Source organism: Aotus nancymaae, unplaced genomic scaffold (genome assembly GCF_030222135.1).
Source record: "Aotus nancymaae isolate 86718 unplaced genomic scaffold, 86718_ANA_hifiasm-v0.15.2.pri h1tg000108l, whole genome shotgun sequence".
Lineage (NCBI taxonomy): Eukaryota > Metazoa > Chordata > Mammalia > Primates > Aotidae > Aotus > Aotus nancymaae.
Window position 1 is genome coordinate 4,135,316 of NW_026988523.1, and position 26,344 is coordinate 4,161,659.

Genomic DNA, 26,344 nt, shown 5'->3' on the forward strand with positions numbered 1-26,344 from the left:
GAAGATTTACAAAAGGGCTGTGCAGAAAGCTGTGGCAATCAAAGGATAGGCTGAAAGGAGACAGGGCTAATAAATGTGTCTACACAGATAAAATATATTCCAGCAAAGAACAGGCGGCCTTTTCACCTCCTAGAGAGATAAAACATCAGAGGCCAAGGAGGAATTGGGTGTGTCCCGCCTGTCCTTAAATTAATAAGGCTATAGGAATTGTATTGCTTCCCAAAGTATTCACAATCTTTTCTTTGCATTATTTTAATGCTATTTGTGTAGCATTAAAAACTGAAAAGGAGTTCTATGTAAAATGAGAGCAGAGAAAATCATGTCATCTGAATTGCACCCCTAGAAAATTTCATGAGCCTATGACTTGTTTTTAATTTTTTCTACAAGTTATATTTGCTCATTTTTAACTACATGCCACATTTTATATGTACATATGTATAAATGTATGTATTTATGTGTATATACCCTTTAATCTTCTAATCCTTGTTAAAAAAAAAATAGCCAGACAGAGGGTAATAGTGTAGTTATCCCCATTTTATTAATGAGTAAACCAAGAATCGGAAAGGTTAAGTGACTTGCCCAAAGCCACAGAGCTTTACAAGTGATTTGAAATCTCTCATACTCACACTTTAGAGATGAAGATCACTGTCTTCAAAAGGCATAAAGGGTAACTCCTCAAAATTAGACATGTATCAGTTTACGCTAAGTATCACCTCCTTAATGAAAGGGTTAACTAGATAAAATGAGTGACATGTCATAATTGTAAGTGACATAGAAATATAGTTGATAGGAGAACAATTTTTTGAAATTTCACTATATGTCATGACTGAGAGTTAGGTGCAGTCTATTTTGTTTTACTGCCAACATGATTTTACCTGGTACTAATTTTACCTGGTACCTGGTACAAATAGATCAATTTATGAAATTTGACCTTTTCCCTGACCACACACTTCCCTCAGAAACAAATAAAGACAAGCTTGAGAAATACAGGCCTTTGACCCCAAAATTCCAAAGGCAGAACATAAGAAGAGAGAGCAGAGAAAGTCATCCTCCCTACTGGGCTATCTCAATTAAGTAGGTAAGTTTCTACAGTATTTGGAGGGCTAATACGAGGTACCCACAAAATAACTAGGAATGAGGAAAACGAGGTAAACTTTGAAATAACACATAACGAAATGGAGTAGAGAACTGCATGGGAGAAACTTCTTGACTCCTAGGGCAAGGGTCCAAGTGTATAAGCAGCAGCTTGTGTTTACTATAACCAAAGGAAAAGCAGAAACTGGGTGGCCATGGGAGACTGGCCCAGAGTCCCACCCATCACAGAGAGTTGGTACTCACCCATTTGAGGACCAAGAAATGACTATCTCTTTAAGAGCGGCTCCTCCCATTTTCCAACAATCTTCCTAATGTGTGGGCTCACTAGAGCATTTTCTCTTTCAAACTGCCCAGACAGTTGGACAGGACATAGACATACAGAAGAAAAGAAGACAAAGAACGGGTAGGAAAATAAAAAAGGTGAGAGGCCGACATGGGTGGATCATCCAAAGTCAGGAGTAGGAGACCAGCCTGGTCAACATGGTGAAATCCAGTCTCTACTAAAAATACAAAAATTAGCCAGGCATGGTAATGTGTGCCTGTAATTCCAGGTACTTGGGAGGCTGAGGCAGGAGAATCACTTGAACCTGGGAGGCAGAGGTTGCAGTGAGCTGAAATGGCACCATTGCACTCCAGCCTAGACAACAAAAGCAGAACTCCATCTTAAGAAAAGGAGCAAAGAAGACAGAGAGGAAGGAAGGAAGGGAGGGAGGGAGGGAGGGAGGAAGGAAGGAAGGAAGGAAGGAAGGAAGGAGAGAGAAAGAAAAGAAAGAAAGAAGGGAAGAAAAAGAAAAAAAGGAATGGAGGGAGGGAGGGAGAAAGGGTGATACAGTAAAGGGCTGAAGATGGGATAGGTAAATGAAGAAGGAGCATGCTGTAGTTTTATATCGAATATGGCTAGAATAAGAGTGACATAATTCAGGCAGTTTGTTTGTCTGGGAATCATGGATCATGATTTTTATCATCCAAGTCTATTTCTTTGCATAGCTATGTGATTTTGTCTAAAAAGAAAAAAAAGTGAGAGAAGTAGTAGAACCTAAAGACAGTGTCAGGAACAGAAAAAAGTTAGGAAATGTAATTTTCTTAGAGGAGAAAGGAGGTTGAAGGTAGTGGGAAAAGTTGTTTTTAGGTAAGAACTTGACTTTTTTTTTTTTCACTGAGATAAGATCTTACTCTGTCACCTAGGCTAGAGTGAAGTGGCACAACCATAGCTCATCACAGCCTCAAACTTCTGGGCTCAAGCGATACTCCTGCCTCAACAGGAATATATAGCCCCAGAGTAGCTGGGACTACTGGTGGGGAGAACTCCTAAATTCAAGTGATCCTCCCACCTTAGCCTCCTGAATAGCTGGGACTACAGGCACACTGAAATACAGACATCTTCAGATCTTCTTCCTCATTATCTGTATCAAAATAGAAAGAAGGTACAGAATGTATGTGTGTGTGTGTACAAATATACATACATATATATTTGTTTCTTCATTCCCATATACATGCATATGTATATGGGTGGGTGGGTGGGTGGATGTGTCTACATGTGTTTTAGTTATGAATCTTCTTTGATTTCTTCTGCTTACTCATTTTTGTAGACAGTAAATTACAAAGTCCAAAAGCGAAAAGGATAAATATGTATGCTGTGTCATCAGTCTCTTAATTTTGGAAAGCTGATGACTAAAAACAAAGTGCTTATTTTTTTCAGAAGAAAACTTTCTCTTTAGAAATTAGAGATAAATGAAAATGCAGTTAGATTACTAAAGGAGTTTGTTTTCTAGAGATAAGTTCTTACTCTGTCACCCTGGCTGGAGTGCAGTGGTACAATCATGGCTCACTGTAGCCTGGAACTCCTAAACTCAAGTGATCCTCCTGCCTTAGCCTCCTGAGTAGCTGGGACTACAGGCATGTGCCCCCACACCCAGCTGACTTTTTTTTTTTTTTGTAGAGACAGGGTCTTACTCTCTTGTCCAGGTTGGTCTCAAACTCCTGGGCTCAAGTGATCCTCCCATTTCAGCCTCCCAAAATGCTGGGATTACAGGCGTGAGCTATCATACTCAGCCAGTGTTTCTTAAAAAGTCAAGTTTTATTAAGCCAAAGAGTGAAATCAAAACAAATAGATAAATAGGTAATAAATTTTCAGTAATGTTATTGCTGGAATTGTTCTCTGGGCCTTTGCACAGGTGACCATGAGGAAGAAAGTGGCCATAATTGGAGCTGGAGTGAGTGGCTTGGCCTCCATCAGAAGCTGTCTGGAAGAAGGGCTGGAGCCCACCTGCTTTGAGAAGAGTGATGACATTGGGGGCCTGTGGAAATTTTCAGTGAGTAGCATGTTGTTGTAATAAACAGGGAAATAGGTTGGGAAGTGTATAAAAACACACTGTGTGCACACAGGTTTCCAAACCTGCTACCATGGCAATTATCGTATCTGTTAGAATTGGAATCCACTAAGTACAGTGTCAAGAACAGGTTGGAAAGTGACCTCCCTGCAAGTCAGAAGTAAATTAATTAGATAATGGGCTTTGAAATTCTCTGTTACACCTATGCAACAATCCTGCATGATCGACACATGTACCCATGTACCCGAGAACCTAAAGTACAATAAAAAATGTATATCAAAAAAATAAAATAAAATAAAAACCAACAATTCAAAAGAAAAAAAAAAGAAATTCTCTTTTACAGAAGTCTCCCTTGGTAGATCATTAGTAAGAGCCACTTGGACATAAAATTCATGGTAAATATTAGTTAGGTTTATGTAATTATAATTAAATGATTTACTCATTTAAAACACAATAACTTTTCACATTTTTTTTTCAGATTTAGGGGGTACAAGTGCAGTTTTATTACATGGATATAATGTGTAGTAGAGAAGTCTAGGCTTTTTGTATTCCTATCACCCAAATAATGTACACTGTACCCATTAAGTAATTTCTCATACCTCAACCCCCTCCCACTCTCCCACCATTTCAAGTCTCCAATGTCTATTATTCCCACACTCTATGTCAATGTGTCTACATGATATAGCTCCCAATCATAAGGGAGAGAACATGTGGTATTTGACTTTCTGTTTCTGAGTTATTTCACTAAGATAATGGCCTCCATTTCCATCCATGTTGCTGCAGAAGACATGATTTCATTCTGTATTATGGCTGGGTAGTATTCCATGGTGTGTGTATATATACATATGTGTCTCTGTGTATGTGTGTGTGTATATATATATGTATGTGTGTATATACCATATTTTCTTTATTCAATCATCCTTGTTGGACAAGGTTGATTTCATTTCTTTGCTATTGTGAATAGTGCTGTGATAAACATATGGATGCAGGAATCTTGTTTTATGTAACAACTTCTTTTCCTTTGGGTAGATATCTAGCAGCGGCATTGTTGGGTCAAATGGTAGTTCTGTTTTTAATTATTTGAGAAATCTCCATACTGTTTTCTATAGTTAACTATAGTTAACATTCCCACCAATAGTGTTCCTTTTTCTCCACATGCTCACCAACATCTGTTATTATTTGAATTTTTTTTTTTTTTTTTTTTTTTTTTTGAGATGCAGTCTCAATCTCTCTCCCAGGCTGGAGTGCAGTGGCACGATCTCAGTTCACTGCAACCTCTGCCTCCTGGGTTGAAACAATTCTCTTATGTCAGCCTCCCGAGTAGCTGGAATTATACATGTGCACCACCACACCCAGCTAATTTTTGCACGTTTAGTAGAGATGGGGTTTCGTCATGTTGGCCAGGCTGGTCTCAAACTCCTGACATCAAATGATCCTCTGGCCTTGGCATCCCAAAGTGTTGGGATTATAGGCATGAGCCACCATGCCCAGACTTTTTGACTTTTTAATAACAGCCATTCTGATGGGTGTTTATTGTGGTTTTAATTTGCATTTTTCTGGTGATTCATAATGTTAAGCATTTTCCTATATTTTTATTGGCCATTGGTATGTCTTTTAAAAAATGCTTATTTATGTACCTTTCTCACTTTTTAATAGTGTTATCTGTGTTTTTTTAAAATTGGTTTGCTTGACTTCCTTGTAAATTCTGGATATTTGTTCTTTGTTGGATGCATAGTTTGCAAATATTTTCTCCCATTCTGAAGACAGTCTGTTCACTCTGTTAATTATTTTTTTTCTGTGAAAAGGCTTTTTAGATTGTCTATTTTTGTTTTTATTACATTTGCTTTTGAGGCCTTAGTCATAAATTCTTAATCATAATCTAGGTAAAAGAGTTTTACCTCTTTTTTTTTTTTTTTTTTTAGAATTTTTATAGTTTCAAGTCTAACATTTAAATCTTTAATCTATCTTGAGTTAATCTGTATATGGTGAGAGATAGGGGTCTACTTTTATTTTGCATATGGCTGTCTAATTTTCTAAGCACAATTTACAGAATAGGGTGTGCTTTCCCCAGTGTATGTTGTTGTCAGCTTTCCCGAAGATCAGTTAGTTGGCTGTAGGTATGAGGCTTTTCTTCTGATTTCTCTATTCTGTTCCACAGATCTATGTGTCTATTTTTATATCAGTACCATGCTGTTTTAGTTACTATAGCCTTAAGATAATTTGAAGTCAGGTAAAGTGATGCCTCCAGCTTTGTTCTTTTTGCTTAGAATTGTTTAGGTTATTTGGGCTTTTTTTTTCATATGAATATTTAGAATTGTTCTAATTCTGTAAAAAATTACATTGATATTTTGTTAGGAATTGCATTAAGTCTGTTGGGTGTATGGTTATTTTAATGATATGGATCCTTCCAATCCATGAGTATAACATGTTTTACCATTTGTTTGTGTCAGCTACAATTTCTTTTATTCATGTTTTGTGGTTTTCTCTGTAGAGATCTTTCACCTCTTTGGTTAAATGGGTTTCTAGATAATTTTTTATTGTTGTTGGCTTTTCCTATCCATTTGGTGAGGTTACTAAAGTGATTCGGACCATGGATTTTAAAGTTTCAGGTGCTGACTTTGGTCTTGTGAAACTACATAATTGAGAATTACTTTGAAGTTCTTCAATGCCCCTTTGTCCCTGTGCATTTATAATAAGGGTTCTATTAGCAGACATGCATGCATGCACTCATTAAATCACTTCATGTGTTGCCAAACAACAGCAGGAATAGGGCTTCCCTATGTGCTCCATTCAATCAGTAAGGTCCTCTAGCTTTATTGTATAAGTCTTATTTTTCTTCTGATAAAGATATTAATACATATGCAAATTTAAGAAGATCAATAACCCTTTTAAGCCACTATTTCCTCCTCAAATGCAAAATCAGTATATTATTTACCTCAATGAAAAGGTTCTGAGTGTTGAATGAAATAATGTAACAGCCCTTTAAATATTATAAAGTCATGAGATATCATTCTTACTAATATAGATATTTTGCAGACTGCAAAAAAAAAACCTCTTGAAACCACCCAGCACCTTATACAATGTTATGGAGCCTACTATATGTTACTGGAATATGTTGACAGGGTTTCAGATTAACATACTGATGATTCTTAGCGCTTTTTGGTTGTTATTATTTTTGTTTCTTTGTTGTCAAGCAAACTTAGAGTTATTTTATCAAGCATTGTCTATATGACACATTACTTTTTCTATTAAATTACATCTTTATAATAATCCTGTAAGCTAGGTATTTTTTTTTTCCTTTTACAAATGAATTTGAACCTTAAAAAGAAAAGAAAAAAATTACACAGCTGATAATGGTGGAGAAAGGATCCCAATTCAAGCTTGCCTTTCCCTCCAGCCTATTCTTAACCCCTTTGTAATTGCTGGTTGCCATTTCACCAAGTGGCCTATTGGGCTGGCCACATCTTATATGTAGTGATCTTAACCAAAGCCTCATATTCAAACTTACTTTGCAAGATGTTGCTGAAGATAGAACACACTGCTGATATGGCAATTGAGAGGAACACAGCCAAAGATAGCTAATCTGCCTTTCTTGCTGCTCGAGGAAGACTTTAAAATTTGAACCCAGCATCAGGGGTTGATAAAACTGAACTGCAACATGTACTACCCTTCAAGAATAAGAAAAGACAGCTCAGAGGGTAGAGACTCAGGCCCTGAAGGCAGAGAATTGAGCCACAGAGGATTATTTACCAGCCCTCAAGCCTAATGGAATTTGTCTTGCTGGATTTCAAAACTGCTCAGGATTAGTGATTCCTTTCTTTCCTCCTTTTTTCTCCCTGGTAAATGGGAATGTCTATAAGGGTTGTCCATGCTTGTCCCCCCACTATATTTTGAAAGAAGATAACTTGTTTTCTAGTTTCACAGATTCACAGATAGGAATTTTGCCTCATCCTGGTCCATACCCATAGTCACATTCATACTGGATTTAGATAATTTAGATAATGATGAGATTTGGGACTTCTGAATTGAAAATATATAAATGTGAGTTGAAACTTGATTTCATGCTGCTATGGGTTGTGACTTCAAGGATGTTGGGATTGGGTTAATGTATTTTGCAGATGGGATGGATGTGAATTTTTGGGAACCAGAGGTTGGTCTGTAATCGGCTGAACAATTGAACAATGCCCCCCCTCAAATATATTGCATCCTAATTCCTGGAACCTGAAAATGTTATCTTACTTATAAGAAGAGAAAAGGGTATTTGCAAATATAATTAAGTCAAAAATCTCGAGATGGACATATTTTTCTGTATTATCTGGGTGAGCCCCTTATGCTATAATGAATGCATCCTTAAAAGAGAGAGGCAGAGGGAGATTTAACACAAAGAGGCAGAAGAAAGAAAGTGATATGATGACCTCAACAGAAAGAAATTTGAAGATGCTATACTCTATCTTTGAAGATGGTCAAAGAAGCCATGAGTAAAGGCATACAAGTGGGCTCTTGCCACTGAAAAAAAATAAGGAATACCAGCATCCACAAAAGTCAAAAGAGACAAGAAATAGATTCTCTCCTGGAGCCTCTGAAAATGAACATGGTTCTGTCACACCTTGTTTTCAGCCCACTGATAGTGATTTCTGACTGCTGACTGCTACAACTGTGAATCAATCCTATTATTTTAAGCCATCAAGTTTATGGTAATTTATTACAGCAGCCACAAGAAACTAATAGCTTTAGTTTTTTACTATTTTCTAATTATTTTACTACTATGAGGGGGCTTATAGATTGCAAATGATGGACTAAACAGTCGTGTTTCTCAGATTACCAGAAGTCTGCAGTAATAGGCCTAGTATTCACATTATGAGATTATTATAAGATTGTGTTAATTTTTTATTTGCATTACCTTTGGTTTCTTACATCAGCATTTTACATTATCTTAACTCTTTTTAAATTTCAGAGAGATTCCAAACATTAGCTAAAACTTAGTGAACACTAAGGGTGCATACCATAGAAACTTTTGGAGCTGTTTACTACAGCACTCTCCTATGCCCTTCTAGTCCTGACTTCCAACCTTGATCTAGAGCCACGATGATGTATTTCCCTCACTTTCTTTGGTCACAGAAGGAGGGCATTTCACCCAGATCTGCAGCCTAATCACAGGTCACATTCACGATTAGGCCACGGATCTGGGTAAAATGTTCTCCTTTTTCAAGAGCTTCCCAAACAATAAATCAGTAAATTGTATAAATTTTTGCATGAAGTTTTATGAATAGAGGTTTTTTTTCTGGGCATATCACCCTTTTTTAACTTCCTCTGTTTTTCTAGACTATGTATCAATTTTTTTTTCTTTAACGCTTCTTCTCTCTTTATGCTGATTATCATCTCTTTAAACTTACCCAATTCATAGAAAGCTACAAATTCTCTCACGTCTCCATCCCACATGCACATAGCAGGGTCAACAAACCATGTGAGTGGCAGAAAACTCATGCCCTATTATCAAGAACACACTGCTTTCTGAAATAAATATGGCAACTAATCTGCCAATTAATTATTTGTCAATAATGAAGATGCAGCCACATTGGCTTTTGACATGATTGTAATATTTCAATATTAAACTAAAAATTCATGTTCTGGGGGCCCTGACAACTTTGAATTAGATGAGCTCTAATTAGAAATGTCTAGTGCTCAGTACTTTCCACTAGAACTAGCAACTATACATAGAGATCTACAGTCTGATCTTTGATCATGAAACTTCAGATGAAAGTACCTTGGTGCTTTAACAGAGCTAAACCAAGGCTCCACCTCTTCCTAATCATGCTCCTACCAATACTTTTCTTTTAATACAATGCCTTTTATTTATTCAATAGCTTGCTTTGCAGAGCTCACAGCTGTAACAAATGTGTCCTATAGTAAGCTCTTCCACAGTAACTGTAGCTTGTCGGTCATTAATTTCTATTTGTTGAACTCTATGTTGTGACTGCCAAACTTAACTGCACCTTAGAATTACCTGAAGAGCTTTTAAAACTTGTCAATTAAATCAAATTCTCTGAGAGTGGGACCTCTCAGTGTTTTTTTAAAGCTCCCCCGTTTATTTCAGTGTGTGGCTAAAGAACCACAACACAATGTCCTAATCTTCTCATTGCTGATCATTCTTTCTTCAATGTTCTTTTTCTTTATTCATCATCACTTAACATTTTCTCTAAGGCTCTATTAGCATACTTCTATAGTTTCTTAGAGTTAAAGCAAATTCAGATATTTTTACATCGCTGAAAGCTAAAACTCTGTTACTTACATAAGTGCTCAAAAGGCATGTGATGCCCATAAATTCTGTGTTAGATTCAAAATAGTTAAGCTTATTTTATACATTGTAGAAATTCTAAGGTTAATTTTTTAAATATTAAGTTTTAAAATGCTTACATTTACAAATTTGATCAATAGTTGCAACCTCCTGTTACTGTTTGCTTTTATAAATTCACCATTAGATGCTTGTGCTCATGAGTTGACACATTGAAATTAAGCAAGGTTGAATTTTGAAAATTCTCCATCACTATATTTAATGGTTCAAGGAAATTAAGTGATTCTAGTTACAAATGCCTCAAGGACATAATGAAATTTAAAATTTGTTTCCCTCAGAAAAGATTGATATCTTTTCTTAAAAGATATTAAGAAAGGTATTCTTCCATATCTGAAATTCCCTTAATAAGTTTCCATGATTAGCATCAATTGTTTAAGTGAACTTAACTTACGCGTGTCTTACTGAATTTTCTGTGGATAAAGGATGACTCAAATAAATATACAGTTGGCTATCTGTTTTTGCAAGTTCTGCATCCACAGATTCAACCAACCATTGATAAACAATATTCGAAAAAAAATATTTAAAACTATTAAAAAACAATATACTACAACAACTATTCATTTAGCATTTACATTTTATTAGGTATTATAAGTAACCTAGAGATGATTTAAAGTATATGTATATAGGTGATATAAAAATACTACATTATCTTATATAATAGATTTGAGCAATCGCAGATTTGGGTAACCACAGAGGTCGTGGAACCCTCCATAGATACCAAGGGACGACTGTAATTACTTGGAACTAGCTGTGACCATGATCAGTATATTCATTTACCAATTCTCTTCCATTTGAAACTGTACGTTCACAGGACCATGCAGAGGAGGGCAGAGCTAGCATTTACAAATCAGTCTTTACCAACTCTTCCAAAGAGATGATGTGTTTCCCAGACTTTCCATATCCTGATGACTTCCCCAACTTTATGCACAACAGCAAGATCCAGGAATATATCATTGCATTTGCCAAAGAAAAGAACCTCCTGAAGTACATACAATTTAAGGTAAGATGTTATTGACAAATTAGCTTTTGTCATAATGCTGAGGAAGTATATGTCTACTACTGGATTCTCATTTGTTCCTTTCAGTATCCCTTTCTAATTTGTCAGTGTTTTTAACTGTGACCTCTCTAACTCTAGGTTTAGAGAATTACCTTCTTCTCAATAATACATGGAAAATTCACAAAATTCGACCATATACAATTCTTAGACCAAATCACCACTAATTAAGAAATAAATGCAAAATACCCATGAATTTGGAAATTAAAAACTCTTTTTTTTTCCAAATAACATAGAGGTCAAAGAAGATTTCAATGGGATTTAAAAAATATCTATAACTGAATGTTAATTTAATCTATGTATCAATACTTGTGGAAAACATAGGAAGCTATATTTTCATGAAAATTATAAATGTAAATGTTTATATTAGAAAACAAAAGTTTAAAAAATAAGGTAAAAAAGTTTAAAAAATTAGTAAAAGAAAACCAGAATAAACTCAAAGAACATAGAATGAAGGGGATATAAAATTTATAGAATATAAAATTAAGCATATGCACAAAATTGAAAGTTCATTATTTGAAAACACTAATAAAATAAACAATAGGGGCCAAGTGCAATGGTCCATGCTTATAATCCCAGCACTTTGGGAGGACAAGGCAGGCAGGTTGCTTGAGTCCAGGAGTTGGAAACTAGCCTAGGTAACATAGAAAAACCTCATCTCTACAAAAAATATGAAAATTAGCTGGAAGTGGTGGTACATGCCTATGGTCCCTACTCAGGAGGCTGAGGTGGGAGGACTGCTTGAGCTCAGGAGGTAGAGGTTTCAGTGAGCTGAGATCACGCCACTGCACTCCAGCCTGCATCAAAAGCAGACAAGATAACATGAAATAGGAAAATTATAGGCCAATATCCTTCATGAAAATCAATGCAAAAATCCTTCAAAAATGAATCCAATAGAGTATTAAAAGAGATTTACTGCCTTGATTGAGTTGAGTTTGGCCTAGGTATGCAAGGGTATTTTAACACTAAGAAATACAAATATATGTTTTACTATAAAAACCTGTTAGAGGCAGAAAACCATGTTTATTTAACAAATTCAGAATTTAAAATTCAGTTAAATTAACCGAAATTTAACACCTACTTGTGCTTGAAAGAAAAAAAAAGGAAAATCAAAGGAAAACTCTCACCAAACTTAGAGGGGAATTATCCTGAGCCAGCAAAACATATACAAACATCATTATTATTATTATTATTATTATTATTATTTTGAGACAGAGTCTCAGTCTGTTGCCCAAGTTGGTATGCAGTGTTGTGTTCTCAGCTCACTGCAATTTCTGTTTCCCAGGTTCAAGCAATTCTCCTGCCTCAGCCTCCCAAGTAGCTGGGACTACAGGTGCGTGCCACCACGTCCAACTAATTTTTGCATTTTTAGTAGAGATGGGGTTTCACCAAGTTGGTCAGGATGGACTTGATCTCTTGATGTCTCGATCTGCCCACCTTGGCCTCCCCAGGTGCTGGGATTACAGGCGTGAGCCACTGCTATCAGCCACACATTCATTATCTTAAATCTGCACTGTTCAACATAGTAGTAGCCACTAGCCACAAAACTGAGATGTGCTGTAAGTATAAAATATGTACTGAATTTTTAAGTCTTACTATGAAAAAAAGAAAGTAAAATACCTTGTTAATAAATTTTATTTTAATTACATTTTGAAATGCTAACATATCAGATAGATTGAGTTTTTTCACTTTTTCATGTGACTATCAGAAATGTTTTAATTGCATATGTTGCTCATATTATATTGGTATCGGTCAGTACTGTGCTAAACAATGAAAAGTTAGAAGCATTCACTTTAAAGTTCCAGAACAAGATAAGAATTCCTAAATACTATTATTTTTTTTCAATAATCTTAAGAAATTTAAGAAACAGTGCAATAAGAAAAAGAGAATGACAACTCAAAAGAAAGTAAAACACAGTTATTGAAGATGATATGATTGTCTATGTAGTTAATCCAAAAGAATATATAAATTATTAGAATAGCAATACAAAAAAATTAGGCAAGGTGGTGGTATATAAGATCAATATGTAAAAATAAATTGCATTTCTGTAAACCAGCAGAAAACAGAAACCATACCCCAAAAAAATTGCCATTTACAATAACAAACTAACTGAATAGTCCCAGAGTTATTCTAAATGAATGATGTATTGGGTTTTATGGGTTCATAGTGCTTACTTTATTTCATAACCAACAAAAATGTTACATATATGCGTTTGTGTGTGTGTGTGTGTGTGTGTGTGTATTCTCCAATATGTATGAAATAGTACATAATAAAGTTTTTCAGAATAATTAATACCAAATAGAGATTCTTTTTCCAATATTATCAGAAGAATTGAGTTTTTTTTAAAACAGGGAGCATACCAATAGGCATCTATTTAGCTCTGAACAAATATTTATTGATAACCTAGTCAAAGCTACTCAATATATAATCCAAATGACATCAATATCACCTAGGAGTTTGTTAGAAATTTGAATAGTTTTAATTTTAACAAATTTAATAATGTTCTGGATCACATTCCCATATGTTCTAGTTCAGTACATCAAAGATAGAGTACATCAGTACAAATAGATAGATACCATTTAGCGTTTTGATTTATTCTGAGGGAATTTTAATTGGCCCAGGTACTCTGATGTAGTCCCAGAGTTATTCTAAACAAATGATGTATTAGGTCTTATGGGTTCCTAAGTGCTAATTTTATTATATTTCATAACAAAAATGTTACATATATGTGATTTTGTGTGTATATTCTCCAATATGTGTGAAATAGTACATAATAAAGTTCAGTACATCAAAGATAGATGTACTGAACTAGAACATATGGGAATGTGATCCAGAACATTACTGGCCATCAGATTTTCTAGTACACATGATGTACACCTCTTGTAAACTGCAATTGAATTCACTGCCATATCTCCAAGGGGTGTCACTCTTGTACTCCAGAAAATACTGACCATGCACAAGAAATCATGCATGGACAAATAGATACCATTTAGCATTTTGACTTATTCTGAGGGAATTTTAAATTTGTAATATGTACCTTAATAATGAGTTAAATATTTTTCCTAACCCACTTCTCTTTTTTTCATACTGTTTCTGCCAAATCCATTTGCTAGCATAGGAAAGAAGGGTTTCTTTCTGTATTTCTCTTAGACATTTGTATCCAACGTAAATAAACGTCCTGATTTTGCGATGACTGGCCAATGGGATGTTACCACTGAAAGGGATGGGCAAAAAGAATCGACTGTCTTTGATGCTGTGATGGTTTGTTCTGGACATCTTGTATATCCCAACCTACCAAAAGAGTCCTTTCCAGGTAAGGCCAAAATTTAAGCTCCTGTCTACATATCTAACAAAAATGAATATCTCGATAATGCCTTCTTTTTCTAAAAGTATAAGCAATTTAAATTAAAATATACTTCTGTTATATCTAATACACTTGGAGTGTTAAAAAAGCACATTATTGTGACTGCATCTACTCACAAGGTCCCTTCTGTTAAAGTCTTTGTTTTTTTTTAATGGAAATGAAACTGAGTCATATGTTTCTCACTTTTCACTCAGGACTAGAACACTTTAAAGGCAAATGCTTCCACAGCAGGGACTACAAAGAACCAGGTGTATTTAAGGGAAAGCGTGTTTTGGTGGTTGGCCTGGGGAATTCGGGCTGTGATATTGCCACAGAACTCAGCCACACAGCGGAACAGGTACTACACCCGGGTACTCAGGGGACTATCTTTAAAGAGACAGAAGAGTTATTATCATTTGAAAGGTGTGATATGAAATGTAGGGGTGTAGGGGAGGGCATCTGATGTAAAGACTAAGTGGAATTTCACATAGCTGAACTTCCCCAAGTAACAGGTGAGGCTTTAAATCGTTTAATAGACAAAGGCAGAACATCAGCAAGGAGTGATACTGTCATTCAACAATCTCCTTCTTCAAGACATTTGGTGCCTAATATGTCTGATCAATTTCTTTAAAACTAGCACAGATTTAGTGTTAAGGCTATGACTCTGTAACTCGGGCAAGTCCTTCAGTCCCTCTGAGTCAGGTTTCTCAAAGGTAAAACAGATAAAAAATAGAACCTACTTGTTATAAAGGGCTTGTTATAAAGGTAAAGCTTTTGAACGAGATTTAAGCAATACAGAGTGGCTCATTTATTCATTCATTTATGCATGCATGCATACATTTATTCCATGACTACTTACTGAGAGCCTACTATGTGCCAGGCACTGACTTGGGTGCTGAAGAAAGTGGTAAACATAACCGACATGATTCCTGCTCTGGAACAAGAGCTGCCACTAGAATAAAGGATAAACAAGTGATTCAGGCACTAAATGCTATGATTCCAGAACTGGATGCTTCACAAAGGAGGTAGAATTGAACCAGTCCCTGAACAATGAATATAAACCATGTGACTGAGAGGTGACAGAGGCTGTTCTTAGAATTGGAAATGGAAATGCTGTGAGCAATGGCATGAAGACAAGAAAATGAGCACTGCATATTTGACTATCATAGACTGTAGGTTCATGGGGGTTCTTAATGCTAACAATCTGTATGATGTATTACGGTACTCAAATACTTTCATGTAAATGAGCTCCTTTGCTTGTGGGAAGAAGATAGTTTTACTACAGAAAGGATAAATAAGGACCAGAAATGTCAACTGCCTTCTTGAAAGTCATCGAGAATATTAGCGTTTGAGCCATGAAGTGCTAAGGAACTGAAAGCCAAAGCTTCTGAAACCAGGGAACAGTAGTTTTAGGATTGAGTTACAGTAAAGAAACATTGGGATCAGGTTTTATCACATATTTCGAGGACTTGAATGACAGGATAAAAAAATTAGGTTTCTCCATAAAAAAAGGTAAATCACTATTTCAGCTTCTTGGGTTTAGGAAATTTATGATAAATTCATAGTTTTAAGAGATTTGTATTAGCATATGTGATTATTTGTAAATGTGATAAATTAAGAGGGAAGACCAATTTCAGAGGCTCTCCATTTAATTAATTGATCCCTTAGTCTTTTTTTTTTTTTTTTTTTTTTTGAGAGAGAGAATCTCACTCTGTTGCCCAGGCTGGAGTGTAATGGCATGATCTCGGCTCACTGCAACCTCCGTCTCCCGGGTTCAAGTGATTCTCTTACCTCAGCCTCCCAATTAGCTGGGATTACAGGTGCCTGCCACCATGCCCAGCTAATTTTTAGATTTTTAGTAGAGACGAGGTTTCACCATACTGGCCAGGCTTGTCTAGAACTCTGACCTCAGATGATTCTCCCACCTTAGCCTCCCAAAGTGCTAGGATTACAGGCATGAGCCACTGTGCCTGTCCTCCTTTAGTCTCTTATTTATCTAGTTCCTCTTATAACAAATGCCTTAAAGTGATATGGTATATAAAAATTGGTTTTAAAAAAGAGAAACAGAGAAAGCCTAAAAACTACATGATTAGAGATTAGCATAACAGAAGGGGAAGGAAAGTAAAGTGACATTTACTGAGCACACACTGTCTGCCAGGTGACATTAGCCATGTAACATAGTTTATCACATCAAATCAACCCTTACACAAATTTAATGAAGAAAATTCTGATTCTCTCCATTTAGGGATAAGGGAACAAGATTAGGGAAGTTAAAGGAATTTTTTTCAAATCACACCATTAATAAGTAGGAGAGCCAGTGTTTGGGCGTATGGTTTTCTGATTGCAAATTTCTCACCTTTTTTACAGATAGTAGCCAGCATTTTGTTTTAAAATGCCTATTTTGAGATCATAACTGCTTATTTGTAGACAGCAATAGTTAAACACTAGGAAAAATATGACTAGAATTCAGTTATTAGTCACCTATATCGGAGATTTGATTAAAATATGAAAATTTGTCTACAACAGCATGACAGGGTGGCTGGCCCTAAAATGTAGATGTAAAGTTCAGAAGTTTCTTTGGGAACACTCTCAGGATCAATACTTCTGCAGGAAGGGGAGGAAGCTTCTGTTTACCTTACTTTGAAGCTGGGATGGTCCTTGACATTGCCCCAATTTGAGGTGAGGGACTGGGCCTTTATACATCCATACTGACCAGTCACTAGATGGAGGAAACTCAGAAAGAGTAGAAGTCATTGGGCGAGGCCCCTCTCTTCAGCCAAAGCAACTGTCAAAGAGTACTGACAGCTGAGAGATGCCTTCTAACACCTCTTTCTGGAGCTGGGGTAACAGATCCTTTCCTCAAGAGGGATCTGGGGAGCTCAACAGAATATCCAGTGGAAACGGTCATTACTTTCATGGTTGAACTGGTGTTTTTAAGGTCATCATCAGCTCCAGAAGTGGCTCCTGGGTGATGAGTCGGGTCTGGGACAATGGTTATCCTTGGGACATGGTGTTTATCACTCGATTTGGAACCTTCCTCAAGAACAATTTACCGAAAGCCATCTCTGATGGGTTGTACATGAAGGAGATGAATGCAAGATTCAAGCATGAAAACTATGGCTTGATGCCTTTAAACGGGTAATGCAGAGTTAAACGTGATATGTCTCCTGACCTTTAGTTCAGTGTCAACAACCCTTAATGTGCTGTAACCCCAAAATAAATCAAAGTATTAGCAATCACATCTCATATATCAGAAGATAAAGAACTGCAAAAATTAAGAATGATTTCCTATTTTGCAATCCTCCTTATTTACACAGCTGGAAAATTATATAATGCCCCAGGAATTAGTTCTGGGAGTAATAATAATCAAAGTTAATCTGTTGTAAGCATTTTATACATGTTAGAGTTTTAGCAAGACTCTGCTAAGGCTCTGACAGATATTATTTCACTTTATCCTTATAACAATGAAGAAGACAGCTCTATTAGTATCTCCATTTTAGAGAAGATATAATTGATTTCAGTGTAGTTGATAACTTTACCAAGGGCCTACAGCCAGGAAGCAGAAACATCATTCAAAACAAACCCAGACCTGCTGATTCCAGAGCCTCTCACTCTTGACCACTTGCTCTACTGCCTTTCACTCAATGGCAAAGTTACGCACAGCAGGAGAAATTTTCCTGTCCTATCTTTCCCTTTTCGTTTCATCACCCACCCCTTAATGGACCCCTTTCACTAAACACATACATGCCAATTGCTTGCATCTTCAGTCTCCTTCCCATCTTCTCCTATAACATCCTCCAAGCCAGTAATATAACAAGAAATGACTTTGACACGGGGTGAAAAAGCTCAAGTTATGAGCTGTTTATATCAAAGTGAATTCATTAATTTGACAAACATTTATTACACATTTATTATATGCCAGGTCCTGTGTTTAGCCCTGTGGATATAGCAGCGAACGAAACAGGCAAAAATCCTTGTCCTCATGGAACCTACATTCTAGGTGGTAGGAAACAGACAATAAACAATAGCAGAAGCTCATATGGTGATGTGTGCTGTAGAGAAGAAAACAAAGCAGGCAAGGGTAATGGCAAGTGCTGTCAGGACAATTTCCAGGGTATGTCTCAGGGAGAAGGAGACATTTAAGAAAACCTCTGAAGGAGTTGAGGGAATGAGCCATCAGGATCTGTGGGGAAGGGTATTTCAGACTGAGGACACAGCCAGAGCACTGTCTCTTCGTGGGCAGGGCTGGCAGGATCAACAAACAACAATGGCTTCTCTTTCTGGAGAAAAGGGAATGAGGGAAGAGCGCCAGGAGATAAAACCAGAGACATAAAAATTGTCGGATAGTGTGGGCCTTGTAGATCATTGTAAGAACCCTGGCTTTTAACGCTGAAAGCAATGGGAAACTGTAGCAGGTATCTGAGCAAATGAATGACAAGACCTAAGTTAGCATTGTAGAGATTGTTCCAGCTGCTGTGGTCATCATTCACTGTAAGGGTAGGGCAAGGAAGGAAGCGAAATGACCAGTTAAAAAGCTACTGTCAAAAATCTGAATCAGAGGGGATGCTGGTCTGGACCAGGATTGTTAGCAGTGAGTGGTCAAAATTGAACAGATTTCTGGATAGCTTGAAGGTAGACCCAAACAGGATTTTCTGTGGACTGGACAAAAGATGAGAGAGCAAGGAGGGAGTAAGAATGTCTTAAGACATCTGAAAAAAGGTGATGCTGACATTTACTAAGACGTGAAAAACTACAGGAGGAACAGAAGTTCAGTTTTAGATATATTAAACTTGGGATGTCTATTAGACATTCAGGTAGAAGGATGTTGAGCAGCAGTGGGAAATATAAGACAGAAGAGATGCTCAAACCGTAAGGTAAAATTTTGGAGTCATGAGAAAATAGATAGTACCTGAAGAAATGGAACTAGATGACATCTCTTGAAGAATGTGTGTAAATGGAGGAGACTAAAGGACTGAGGGCTGAGTCCTGAGGTTTGCCACTGTCCAGAAGTTAGGAAGATGAGATGTCTGTGGGAGACAGGAAAGAATAGCCAGTAAGGTAGGAAAGGAACTGAGAGAGAGTGATGATCTGGAAACAAAATGAACACGGTGTTTCAAGAACGAGGAAACCATCAGCTGTGTTAAACGCTAAGTTGAATAAAGGGGAAAGTGAGAGTGGACCACTGGATCTGGGAGCCTGATTCTGATGACCTTGATGAGAGCAGTTTCAGTGTGGTGGTGGATGTGAAAACCTGACAGCCACAGGTTTAAAATAAATGGCAGGTAATAAGTGCAAGTGAGTCAAGCCTTTTTCCAAGTAAGATTCCAACCAATCTCGTTGTCCAGTTCAGTTTGTTCTCCAGTGGAATCTGCCTGTAGCACTCTCTCAGAGCTCCCACAACCATACAAGAACAACACTCTTTCCTTTAGCTTTATTCACATTCATCCTTGGGTTCAGATTTATCTGCTCCCACTACAAATATTACTGAATAAAAAGTAGTCAAAAGCTCTCTCTTTCCAGACTTGCAGTGGCCAAAGCCTCAAACTGGCACCCTCCCCCTGGCCTTATTTAAATTCCTGGGTGCTCCCTCCCTAACCTGACTGGCTCCTCTGTCTGCACAGGGTTCATACTTCATTCCTCAAGAGCCTAGCTGCAGCTTTCATACCTTTGACTTTCCTCCTCCTATTAGATCTTTACCACATTATGATGACTACCTTGGAGTATACTGAATTGAGAATAGCAGTTAACGTTTTCACAAGCACTATGCATATGCTAGAGACTGTGCAGAATTCTTTATATCACTCAGGGAACTTCTGAGGTAGTACAAATGTTACTCACATTCCAAATGAGAAATATGAGACACCAAGAATTTTAAAAATCTAATCTTATCAAAGTTCCTATTGAATAAGTAGCAAACTAAAAAATGTAAACACCAAGGTACCCTCACTTCAGTTTTTCTTGAAACAGGCTTTAACAGGTAACTGGGTATAAGTGTTTATTCTGGGATTTGGAAAGAGCTCCATGGAAGGGAAGGATCACAGAAAAGAGAGATGGGGCCAGCAAATGGCAACTTCTCTTACTTCCCAATGCTGCCTCCCATCAGTTTTGTTCTTCAACCATATTAGAGATACTCTGACTCAGAAAAAAAAAAAAAATCTTGGGTCATTTTTTCCTTACCAATTTGTATATAGACCAATAAAACAAGAAGGAAATATTACACTTCTAATAATTGTCTCTATTTTCCATACAGAGCCGTGAGGAAAGAGCCTGTATTTAATGATGATCTTCCAGTTCGCATTCTTTGTGGCACTGTTTCCATAAAGCCTAATGTGAAGGAATTCACAGAGACCTCAGCCATTTTTGAGGATGGAACCGTATTTGAGGGCATTGACTGTATCATCTTTGCAACAGGCTATAGTTATTCCTACCCCTTCCTTGATGAGTCCATCATCAAAAGCAGAAACAATGAGATCGTTTTATTTAAAGGTGTCTTTCCTCCTCTACTTGAAAAGTCAACCATAGCAGTGATTGGCTTAGTCCAGTCCCTTGGGGCTGCCATTCCCACGTCTGACCTCCAGGCCCGCTGGGCAGCACAAGTAGTAAAGGGTAAGTCAATAAAGAGACTCATGCACTGGGAAGATGAATGCCAGTGAGCATAACCTTGGATCTTTGTGAAAACAATAATCTGAATTACAAGGTCCCCTTCAGTTTCGAGAATTTATAATTATATCTTCTTTGATGCTATATTTTGTAAGCAACTTAAAGTATACCAGTTTGGAATTATCTTACAATAGTACAAGATATTATTAGAGGAGGTATTTTGTGACTTATAACTTCTTACAGCTGATAATTATCCAAGATCATTCATTAGACTTGAGACCACCAGAGCTTGCATGCACTTAAGACTGAGTGAATGACAACTTTATAAAATTGTGACTGCAAAACTCAGTAGAATTACATTGCTTGAAGAGTTCATAAGAAAACATGTTTACAAGCCAATATTCAGCCAACTTCAAAAAACCACAGTCATGGAAAATATGATTGCTAGAAGACAATAGGTTTTCTGCTACAATTTTTTTCTTCCCTGACATGTGTTAAATAAGAGCAAATAGTGGATCAATAGAGGCAGAAAGTGCTAACTGTGGTAGATGATCAGTCTGTAATATATGAGAATACTGAGGAAACAACAAACTTGATTGGGGTTGGGCGAGAAAGGTAGGCAGCATCCCCCAACAGCAGGCTGGAATACAGTTGTGGAAAGATGCAGATCACATGACCAAGTAGCCAGGAAGATAATGGCATGAAATTTCACTCAGGGTTCTACTTAGGGTTCAGACCCAGAGAGGCTGGCGTTAAAGGAAGGGTGGGACCCTTACTCTCTCTGAGGACAAGAGTTGTAAGTTGAACTCTGAAGAAAGGAAACAAGGCAATTTATGGGGAAAATTGATGTACAAGGCACAGGCTCTCTTAAGGGAAATGAGAGACAAGGCATACAACCTAGGTTTGGGAAACCAGAGTACTAAGACAAGAGGGGCTAGTTACAAGCAACCCAATGGCCATAGTTGGTGGGCTAATGAACAGGCTCTATCTTTTCAGTCTCTTCCCCTCAAAAGAACAAGTTCCAGGACCTGGAACCAGGTCGCGTATACAGAAGCTGTTCAAGCGACCCTCCCTTCAAAAGTGTAGAAATGGGAAATTAAGCAAGTCATTGTAGGTCTTGAGCAATCATATCTGGGCTGAGTTTTATTCTCTTTCAAGTTGATCCCAGGATTGCCAAAGAAATCATCCTAAATTTCAAGTACTTCGGAACACAAAAGCATGTTTTGGTCTAGGTTTCAGAGAACTCTGCAAACCTACGTAAACCTGAGATCCTGGGTCAGCCCCTAGTCAGATCTATGTCTCTCTTATGTCCTTGGTGACTTGTCCATATCCTCAGTCACATTCAAGAACTATTGGCTTTCCATAGAAAGACTGAGGCCTTCACCAAACTCTGTATCTTATCTTCTGGAAATTCCATTTTCTGGCAAAGCAGAATTAATTTCTATGAAGTTTTTTCTTCTTAAATCTTGAAAAGTAATGCCAATTCACCTCTGGCCATAATTTTAAAGATAACATTCTTAAAATATGACTGAGAGATTAGAATATACCTATGACATGGATTTTAAACATATTATAACCAGTTTAAGAGCAAAGCTATTTAGGTAATTTTTAACTAGTATGACAAATATGAGTTCTGAGAAGACTGGAACTGAATTTGATGTCTGCCTGAAAGTAATCACCAATTAATGTGATTCATAACTCATTATTAAAAAGGGAAAATTGCAGGCTGGTTTTATGCCAGACTCATTTAACTATCACCATATCTTTCTTTCTTTTTCAGGAACTTGTACTTTGCCTTCTAGGGAAGACATGATGAATGACATTAATGAGAAAAGGAACAAAAAGCTCAAATGGTAAGAGTACCTATTGTAATAGGAGTGTAGGATTTCCATAGAAAAGTTAGAATTTGTGAATGCTTGGAACTGTTTTAATCTTAAATGATCCTGAATGAAGTCATTAGAATGACAGCTACAAGCTATATTCATCCATTCAACAAGTATTAATTAAAGACCTACATTGCTCCTGACATTTTAGTGCAAGACACAGAGTGAACAGTAGGATTGAGAATCTACATTATACAGTTTTAGACCTCCATGCTTCCTGTAATATATCATAGAAAGAAAACCCAGAAAGGATTTGAAATCAGAGGAGTTTGGGAACACATGGATGTGGATTTCCATTCTCTAGCCCATAAATCCTCTAAGTTGGAGACGATAGTTCAAAGGTATATCTCTAATGAAAATGACTCAGATAAATGAGAATAAATCTGGAGAAGTGGGCTTCATTTCTAGTTGTCACTAATTTGCTCAGTGCCATGAACTATTATAGAAGCGTCATTTGAGCAAGAGACAATCTATCCAGTTATAAATAAGGATAAAAAAAGTCTTCCTCATCTGCCTTGCAGTGTTGGGGTATTTCCAAATGAAACCAAAATGAAAGTTCTTTTAAAAAATACAAAGTACAGGATAAACAAGTGATAGTCTCCTTACTTACGTAAGAAATTGATGCTGTATGTCAATGTAGTGTGGGAAAATTTTTTTAAAGACAGAGATTGACGTTAATTCTCACTGATAAAAGGTTGTGAGCCATTTTCTTGGTTTTGTTTCTGTATAGAGTTTGGATATCCACAGTGGTGTTTTCCTTCCCAACTCTAGGTTTGGCAAAAGCGACACCATATGCACGGATTACATTGAATATATGGATGAACTCGCCTCCTTCATTGGGGCAAAGCCCAGCATCCCATGGCTGTTTCTCACAGATCCCAAGTTGGCCATAGAAGTTTATTTTGGCCCTTGTAGTCCCTACCAGTTTAGGCTGGTGGGCCCAGGGAAGTGGCCAGGAGCCAGAAATGCCATCCTAACCCAGTGGGACCGGTCACTGAAACCCATGCAGACACGAGTTGTCAGGAGTCTTCAGAAGCCTTGCTTCTTTTTCCATTGGCTGAAGCTCTTTGCAATTCCTATTCTGTTAATTGCTGTTTTCCTTGTGTTAACCTAGTCATCATTTTTTCTAGGATTTCTGAGAGTTACTGACAATACCCAGACAGGGCCTTTGCTATTTAAAAATTAAAATTTTCACACCACCTACTTTCCTATTCTGCATCTTTTGCCAGTATTCTGTAGACATTAGTCCGTAACACAGTGTTATTTCTAGGCTTTGAAATAGCTACTTTAAGAATCATGTAATAATCTAAAAAGAGCACTAATCATTTCTGCTTAGGTTCCACTAACACTTCAAAATTAGAACTATGTTTTTTATGTCTAATTTAAATCATTTCCTGAAACATTTTGACATGATTCCTTTTGCCCTTTAAACGATGTTTGAAAGATGTATTTTAAATCTAAACAAAGAGCAAATTAAGCAGAATAATTATAATACGATATTCTCCAGCTACTTCTATAAGCCATTTGGAGGGTCAAGGAGGAGTTTGGCTATTATATTATGTTTTGTTTGTTTTATGCAACATATTCCAGGTAAGACCTCCTCTTCCCTGGCCAAGAAATATAGCATAAAGACCTGATCTATATTGAAAGTTAACACAAAGAAATTTACTTTATATTCTCAATAAGGAAACAAACTTTCCAACTTGTAACGGCAAAAGAATAACAGTAACAATGAGTATAGTACCAAATACACCTTTTAGCTAAATCTTTTAAAAAATTAAATATTCAGCCAAAACTGTGACAAAAATCTAAAACTTCTAAAGACTTACAGTTTTATATTCTACCCCAATAGATTAAACTTCTGAGGTACCAGAATAAATCTAAAATAGTATTTTATAATGTATTACATTTTATAATTAAAATTTTTCATAATTATGATTTTTAAATTTTGACATTATAGAGCAGATAAAATCATCTATCAGAATCATCAGTCATCAGAAGGCTCCACCAGTTATTATACTACATATTTCTTACAATACCTTCACTTCCAACTTAGGTCAGTGGAGCAAATATATGTGTATGTGTGAGTATATATATCCTTCTTAAAGGTCCACCAGTCCCATTCCTGTGATAATCCATGAATTCATTAATCCATAAATGATGTTTCCATTTATTTAGGCAGAGCCCTTATAACCCAATCACCTCTTAAAGGCCTCACTTTTCAATACTATTACATTGGGGATTAGTTTTCAACATGAGATCTGGAGGAAAAAGACATTCAAACCACTGCATCATACAAAAAAGGATATTAGAAATTGGATTATAGCAATTTAATCTTCAATTTATTTTTTGTACTGGCATTTGTAACATGAAGTTAAAAATTTGTATGAGCTGTGTTCAATTTTCAGTTACTTGATTCCATTTAGGGCACAGGTTTTCAAGAAAAGTTTTGCTTCATTTGGAATATTTGGGAGTATTTCACATCTAGTAAGAAGATCTTAAAAGCAGAATGTTATCTTGCTACCATAAACAATTAGGAATAGGACAATATTTTAAATTGTATACAACATTTATGATAAATCTGAGCTTCAAAGATAAAAATATAAAGAAAGTAACAATAGGAAAGAAGAAAGTATTAGGTACAAATGTGATCTTCCTTTCTTCTCTATCTATATCCGCCATATGTGTGTATGTGAGTATATATATTGACATATATCATATTGAAAGGAAATCACTGTGATGACAAGACATTTGCACTCCCATGGTTATTGCAGTACTCTTCACAATGGTGAAGATATGGAATCAACCTAAGTGTTCATCAACAGATAAATGTATACACCACATTTTCTTTACCCATGCACAAAGAAATGATAAATAGTTGAGGTAATGGATATGCTCATTACCCTGATTTGATCGCTATTCATGATATACATGCATCAAAATATCACAATGTATACCATAAATTGTACAATTATGTGTCCATTCAAAATAATAAAAGCAATAAAAAGATGATATGGGTCAGTGGTTCTCAACACAAAACAACTTGGTGCATTGCTCTCTCTTAATAGCTAGAATTTTGTAATAGTTTATCTATAGTCCTGAAGTAAAATTAATACACAAATTTGTTAAATGTTTGTGTGTGTGTGTGTTTCACTGTAGCCCCAACTGTAATGTATAGAATCTTTTTGAGTTGTGCAACTGTAAGGACACATCCAAGAGGACTTTGTGTCAAATCATTGTGCAGGACTTTGCAGAGCTGAATAACCAGAATTCCCCAATCATGCAACAACAAAAACTGATCCTGAAAATTCCAAAAATACCCTAAATCAAGTGAAGTACCCCTAATGAGATTCACTATAAAATGGATGAAAAAATCTAAGTCTCAGAGATTATGATCCAAGAACACTCATCTGGAAAGAGTAGAGTTTGACCCCAAAGCCTATCTCATGATATGTAATCTAGTAAATTTGTTCAGAATGTCACAACTGCCTCCTAATTTACAGTGGTTTTTCAGTGTGACATTTAACCTTTTGTGTCTGTCCAAGGTCCGCTGACTTTTAGAGACACAGAAGTCATGCAGTACATAGTTCCATTCGATACAAAATAATGGACAATCCAACTTACTGACCTTGATATATGATACTAGCCCCATATAATCAGCCCTTTTTGTTGAAATCCAGAAGGGAT

The 26,344-nt window shown here is 36.5% G+C and overlaps 1 protein-coding gene and 1 long non-coding RNA gene across 8 annotated transcripts in view; one reads left to right on the forward strand and one right to left on the reverse strand.

Moving 5' to 3' along the window:
• LOC105711728 (uncharacterized) overlaps positions 1-26,344 on the reverse strand; it is a 411,034-nt gene that overhangs the window by 294,958 nt on the left and 89,732 nt on the right. The window lies entirely within an intron of this gene.
• Positions 989-25,791, forward strand: LOC105711723 (flavin-containing monooxygenase 3). 5 transcript variants are annotated; one of them, XM_012444589.2, is made up of 9 exons: positions 989-1,074; positions 3,270-3,407; positions 10,589-10,777; positions 13,982-14,144; positions 14,390-14,532; positions 17,113-17,312; positions 20,425-20,780; positions 22,555-22,627; positions 23,429-25,791. In XM_012444589.2, the coding sequence occupies exons 2-9, from the start codon at positions 3,276-3,278 to the stop codon at positions 23,769-23,771; spliced, it is 1,599 nt and encodes a 532-aa protein (XP_012300012.1). In that variant the 5' UTR covers positions 989-1,074; positions 3,270-3,275; the 3' UTR covers positions 23,772-25,791. The 5 variants fall into 5 exon arrangements, with proteins under 5 accessions (XP_012300012.1, XP_012300010.1, XP_012300011.1 ...); XM_012444587.3 differs by having other exon boundaries at positions 990-1,078; XM_012444588.3 differs by lacking the exon at positions 989-1,074 and adding an exon at positions 1,415-1,515.

Excerpts from the sequence above, each read along its gene's own strand:
- LOC105711723 (XM_012444589.2), top strand. The coding sequence starts at position 3,276 with ATGAGGAAGAAAGTGGCCATAATTGGAGCTGGAGTGAGTGGCTTGGCC. Across the intron at positions 14,145-14,389 it reads ACCAAAAGAGTCCTTTCCAG|GACTAGAACACTTTAAAGGC; the intron begins GTAAGGCCAAAA and ends CTTTTCACTCAG. Across the intron at positions 22,628-23,428 it reads AGGAACAAAAAGCTCAAATG|GTTTGGCAAAAGCGACACCA; the intron begins GTAAGAGTACCT and ends TCCCAACTCTAG.